The sequence below is a fragment of the Mus caroli genome, unplaced genomic scaffold (genome assembly GCF_978045245.1).
Source record: "Mus caroli unplaced genomic scaffold, Mus_caroli_1 scaffold_2, whole genome shotgun sequence".
Lineage (NCBI taxonomy): Eukaryota > Metazoa > Chordata > Mammalia > Rodentia > Muridae > Mus > Mus caroli.
This window is the reverse complement of record NW_028227257.1, coordinates 155,717,442-155,723,441: the sequence shown is the minus strand read 5'-3', so window position 1 is coordinate 155,723,441 and position 6,000 is coordinate 155,717,442. Positions and strand designations below refer to the sequence as shown.

At 57.7% G+C, this 6,000-nt stretch overlaps 1 protein-coding gene across 1 annotated transcript; it reads left to right on the top strand.

Annotated features, from left to right (window-relative positions):
• Positions 1 to 1,778: 1,778 nt before the first annotated feature.
• Positions 1,779 to 4,413, top strand: Rnf208 (ring finger protein 208). The gene is made up of 2 exons (XM_029474243.2): positions 1,779 to 2,055; positions 2,319 to 4,413. The coding sequence occupies exon 2, from the start codon at positions 2,833 to 2,835 to the stop codon at positions 3,628 to 3,630; it is 798 nt and encodes a 265-aa protein (XP_029330103.1). The 5' UTR covers positions 1,779 to 2,055; positions 2,319 to 2,832; the 3' UTR covers positions 3,631 to 4,413.
• The last annotated feature ends 1,587 nt before the right edge of the window (positions 4,414 to 6,000 follow it).

Genomic DNA, 6,000 nt, shown 5'->3' with positions numbered 1-6,000 from the left:
CACGAAGAGTGACGGTGGGGCTAGGGTAGAGACAACAGTGGGCTTCCCTGGGTCTGCAACCAGCGGGACAGGCTCAGACTCCAGTCAGGAAAACACCAGGAAGGACATCAAGTAGGACAGGGTCTGCAAGCCAGGGTGACTGATTAAGACTGCGTAGAGCCAGTCAGTCAGGTCGAGACAAGAGTTCGAGCAACTTAGCAAGTAAAAGGAAATGGGTCTGGGGGAAACAAGCTTAATAAAGGAGAAAACCAGAGTTTACACAAGCTCCCTTAATCTTGCTCATCGCCCCTTTAGACTCCGCCCCTAGCCGGGAGCATGCGTAAACCAGGCCGAGGTGCTCAGTGGAAAACTTAATTCCCCAGAAGCCTCCGCGCTCCAGGGTTTCCTAAGGACCGGGTTTGGACTGATCCTTGGCTCATACCGCTCAGCTCAGAACGGCCGTGGAGTTGGGGGGGGTAGGGGTAGGGGAACCTTATTCTCCTACGGGGCGTGGCTTCGTTTCATGGGGCGGGACCCTCGGCAGAGGGTGGGGCGGTAGGTGGCCTTGCGCACATGCTGAGTGAATGGGTAAGTGAGCCGAGCCCTCCGGGGAACGGTGGGCTGGCTCACTCCTTTCTCTGTCCGCAGTTATCTGAGTTGGCCAACATCATGCATGCGTGCCAGGTTTCCACGGAACGCCTCCCCTCTACAACTCAGCACCTGACCCCTCCTCTCACATTGTCTTGCTGAAGGAGCCCTGAAGTGGACCAATGGTTCCGCAGAACTGTAAAGTCTGGCCCAGCTTTGGCTCTCAAGGAACACTGTTCCATTCGTCCAATTGTACAGAAAGGGGCTGTAGCCTGAAGAAAATCTGGACTTTCCAGGGTCAGGCATAGGACTCAGTGTTATGCATGGTGGCCATGAGAGGGCATTCTGAACATGTAAACACCATGTCATCAGAGTGTGTCTTTAGTCTTTTCCTCACGGATCCCCCCCCACACCCCTCCACCCCGAGGCAAAGGTGTAGCCCAGGTAGAAGAGGACCAGGTAGGAGGAGGAGGATGAAAGGAATGGGGCCTCTGCTGGGTGGGGTCAGTTTAGTACATAACTGTGAGACATAGAAGCACGTGCTGACCTGATGAGATCCAAGAAAGGGCTACCCCACCCTAGGCAGGTGAGTGTGCACAGTGGGCCCTCCACCCTACACGCGGACTGCCAACCTATACCTGGTATTTCCAAGTCTCCATCTCCAGTCCATGAAACTTCTGAGCTTCCTGTGACTGCCCCAGTTCCCTGTGTGTCCACTCTTCTGGTATCCACTCAAAAACCCTTGTCCCTTTTGCTGTCCCAACGCCCTCTTTGACGAATCCTTGTGTGGATACGTCAGTGAATTGGAAAACTCCCGGCGTTCACACAGGGGGTGTGTCGGGGTTTGAAGTTAAAGGACCCTGCCCTTTCAGAGCTTGAAAGGTAACTGATACACAAATGGAACGCTGGAACCCCTGCTCGCTCGGCATTGTGAGGCTCAAAATGAGGGAGTAAAACATGAAGATTTCCCTTACAAAATTGAGGGGGGGGGAGGATTTGGCCCCTCAGGGGATCAGCCAAGAGGCAAGGGAATCTTGTCCGCACGGGGATTCTGACCAGCTGGTAGCTAGCTGGGAGGTCGACACAGGGAGCCGACGCCAGACCAGGCGTGGATCGAGGGGCGGCTAGGAGACTGGCCCCGCCCCGTGGACCCCGCGCGGGTCCCCAGACAGGGGGTGGCGCTGCGGGCGCGGGCGGGCGCCGCGCGCACTGCGGTCCCCGCGCCTCCGCCGCAGAGCGCGCCACGCTCCGCACGCACCTGCCGCCGCCGCCGTCGCCGCTGTCGCCGCCACCACGCCGAGCCTTGCGTCCAGCACCAGCGCTCGCGCCCTGGGTGCCGTCTGCGCCCGCCATCGCCCGAGGTCTCCACTGGAGCCGCGGGAGCTATCGGAGTCACTAGAGCAAGGTGTGAGCGCCGCATCCGGGCCTGCCTTTGAGACAACCTCTGCTGCGGCGGCGGCGCAGCCGGGGAACGCCAGGCTGGGGCAGGTGAGCGGGGGTGGGAGGGGGAGGAGGGGGAGGGGCGGGGGCCAGAGACATCACCCCTTTCCATTTTCATAGTCCTCCGGACAGTGAGTCGGATCTCGGAGAGTATACTGGGGAGGGGGTTGCGTTCAGAGTTCCGTGGAGATCCCACGGATGAGGTCAGGGTCAGAGGTCGGGCACCCTGTCCTTTGTGAAGGATGGGGGCGAGGGCAAGGGCGAGAGTGAGGTGGGCCCCGTGCTGCCCTCACGCTGTCTCTCACCCGCAGCTCAGGCCTGGTGCAGGCCTCTCCATTGCTGTTGCCGCGGAGCCTTCAGCCCAGGTCCTCTGGCAGCCAGGGATCAGGCTAGCTGCCTTCCCTGGGCGCCCTGTCCTGGAGCCATGGGGCCCACCTAGCCCCTGCCTGCCCAGATGTCCCGGCCCAGGGACTGCTGACCTCTGCTACAGGAGGAGGCCCCTCCACGCCCCCTTGCCAGCTTCAGCAGACAGAGACCCTGGGTGAGCTCCAGAGCCCCAAACAGCCACCCATACCCCCTTGTCCCCGCCTGCTTCCCCCTCCCCCTCCTCTTCCTCCTCCTCTTCGGACTGAATCAGATAAGCCATTGTGGCCACTGGGAGGGGGGTTGCCCTCCAAGCTGTCACCGGCTGCCCCTTGCAGTCCACAAAGTAACCGTGGTCCTCACCAGGCCTGGCAGGACCAGGATGCAGCCCCTTCTCTTCCCCCACGGCCCCACCCAACACCCCCACCTGTGCCAACATCCAGTCTGACTGTAGAGAGCCGGATGCCAGCTGACCCTGGGCCTGAGGTGGGCAGTGGATGGCCGGGCCTCCTCATGTCCTGCCTGAAAGGCCCCCATGTCATCCTCAAAATGGAGGCCATGAAGATTGTCCACCCTGAAAAGTTCCCTGAGCTCCCGGCGGCCACCCCCTGCTTCCCTCCTGCACCCAGGCCCACTCCCACTCTGGCACCCAAGCGTGCTTGGCCCTCAGACACAGAGATCATTGTCAACCAGGCATGTGGGGGGGACATGCCTACCTTGGAAGGAGCATCCCACACTCCACCCTTGCCAAGGCGGCCCCGCAAGGGCAGTTCTGAGTTGGGCTTCCCCCGGGTGGCACCAGTGGATGAGGTCATTGTAAATCAGTATGTGATTCGACCTGGCCCAACAGCCTCTGCACCTTCATCATCTGGGCCAGTGATAGCAGGTGAGCCCCTGGAGTGCCCCACCTGTGGGCACACATACAACGTCACTCAGCGGCGGCCCCGTGTGCTGTCTTGCCTGCACTCTGTGTGTGAGCAGTGCCTGCAGATTCTTTATGAGTCTTGCCCTAAGTACAAGTTCATCTCCTGTCCCACCTGCCACCGGGAGACTGTGCTCTTCACTGACTATGGCCTGGCTGCACTGGCTGTCAACACATCCATCCTGAGCCGCTTGCCACCTGAAGCCCTGACTGCCCCATCCGGTGGACAGTGGGGGGGTGAATCTGAAGGCAGCTGCTACCAGACCTTCCGGCAGTACTGTGGGGCTGCATGCACCTGCCATGTGCGGAACCCACTATCTGCCTGTTCCATCATGTAGTGTCCACCTGCCCACTACTGCCTGCAGGTCCTTGCTCGCCGCTTCTTCAGGGAACTGGCTTTGTCCTGTTGCCCGCTGACCCTTTCTTGCCCACTGTGGCTTCTGGCCCTACCCTGCGTGGCATTGTCGCTGCAGCCAACTTTGCCATTAAAACTCTTTGCCAAAGTTTGCACTTGTTCACTGATTGAAGCTAACTCCTGTGGGCTATCCCCATGCCTGGGCCTAGGGTAGATTCCCAAGGCTATAGTCCAACATGGTCTAACCAGGAGCTGCCAGAGGGTGAACCAGCTCCATTCAAGGTTGGCTTGCTCTGCTTGTGGAAGGGCAAGCTGGCCGGAGTGTACTGCTTAGGAGGTCTGGACTAGCTGGGAACACACTGGTACATGGAGATGGGGCCCAGCTAGGGAGACAGGACTTTTAGCTGTGTGTGGTGAAGCTCATTGGTAGTCCCAGCACACTGGAAGCTAAAGCAGGAGGGTTGTGAAGTCAGCATAGGTTGCACAGAGAGATCCTGTCCAAAAAACTCAAACTTTTCTTCTGGCCAAGGATGTATGGAAATAGCCTCTGGACAGCATATGTAGAGGCTTACAGCTGGCTAAGACCAAGGACCCAGCAGTCTTTTTGTTTTTCGAGACAGGGTTTCTCTGTGTAGCCCTGGCTGTCCTGAACTCACTCTGTAGACCAGGCTGGCCTCGAACTCAGAAATCCGCCTGCCTCTGCCTCCCGAGTGCTGGGATTAAAGGCGTGCCCACCACGCCCGGCCCCAGCAGTCTTTTAAATGATCTGCCTATGACTGGAACAGGAACCATTGAAGGGTTGTGAGGAGAGTGCCTGGATGGCAGAGATGGAGTAATAATGAGGATGGCAGAGGTAATAATAGAATAGCTAACAACTATTTATTGAGAGCCTTTTTTTTTTTTTTTTTTTTTTTGAGACAGGGTTTCTCTGTGTAGCCCTGGCTGTCCTGGAACTCACTCTGTAGACCAGGCTGGCCTCAAACTCAGAAATCTGCCTGCCTCTGCCTCCCGAGTGCTGGGATCAAAGGTGTGTGCCACCACTGCCCGGTCTGAGAGCCTTTCTTATGCTTGTTATATAGGACTCAGTTTGAAATGTTTCACCTTACATTGTGTCACCAATGAGCCATGAAGTGAGCTTGCATTTGTCTGCATCTCCCAAGTGAGGGCTCCTGGTCCAGTGACATGAATTTCAGAGTCAATTAGGAACAGAGCCCAACAGACCTTGGGCATTTGGAGGCTTCAGGGTCTGGATGGGCCCTTGCAAAACAAAGGCAATATTGATCCCAGCTCCTCTGGGCTACCTTCTCTGGTGAGTAGCTTAGGTTGGGTGGGAGCTTTTGAAGGCTGGCTTGTGCAATGCAGGCCTCTCCTGGTAGTTACTGTGGCTGCTGCTGTTGCCTTCAGGACACACACCAGCTTCTGTCTGGTGCAGGTGAGAGTCTGGAGCCCTTGCCTTCTCCAATGAACAGATTTCAGGATAAACAGAATCACTGTTAGAATCACACATTTGTGTCCACTTTCACCAGCTGGACTACGATCTGGCGGTATAGCCCAGCTTCTGCCTGTGGCCAGTGAGATGACCGCCCATAGTGAGCACATAGGGCTCTTTTCACAGCTCTTCCTGCCAGGCCAAGCTCCTTCAGAGGCTGTCCTTGTGTCCTTGGCTTTAGCTAGTATCTAGGCTGCAAGGGTGTGTAAGCACTCTGACTGGCTTAGGCTCTTAGGCATGTATAGTCTTGGTATTGGTGATAACAAGTCTTTGCTGATTACCAGAATCCGAGCATGGACTTCAAAGCTTGGCCAGCATTCTGGGCTCTGCTTAGTGGGTGGAACGGTCTAGCAGCATGAAGAGTACCCCTAGTAAAAGGAGCGGCATGAAGATGACCACCAGCCCGAGCAGTTCAAGGACCAACAGGCTCAGCAGTGACAAGCGGCGGGCACAGGGGCCACGTTCCCGTAGTGCCCACAACCAGGTGCCTAGGCTGGGAGGGCAGGGCAGGAAGGGGAGACAGCTCCGCCCTCCCACAGGTCCTGCCAAGAAACGCAGCTGGTAGCGGTGCTCTAAGGGACCCCAGGGCCAAGGGCCAGGATGCAGGGCTGTGATGGATGCAGTCCGCATTGGGCGCTGGGGTCCATCAGCTCGAAGCAGTTCCTCCTGCAGCTGACAGATCTCCCACTCTAGCATGGGTGTCTTCTGACGACACAGTGGACAGCACACACGGCCCAGGTCAGCTCTGGGGGTCATGCCTAACAGCTGGTGTAGGCAGCCCACACACAGGCTGTGACCACAGTTTAGCAGGGTCAGGTGGTGCTCACTAGGCCCATAAGGCTCAGCACAGATGGGACACTCCTC

Coding starts and splice junctions, on each gene's coding strand:
- Rnf208 (XM_029474243.2), top strand. CDS start 2,833: ATGCCAGCTGACCCTGGGCCTGAGGTGGGCAGTGGATGGCCGGGCCTC.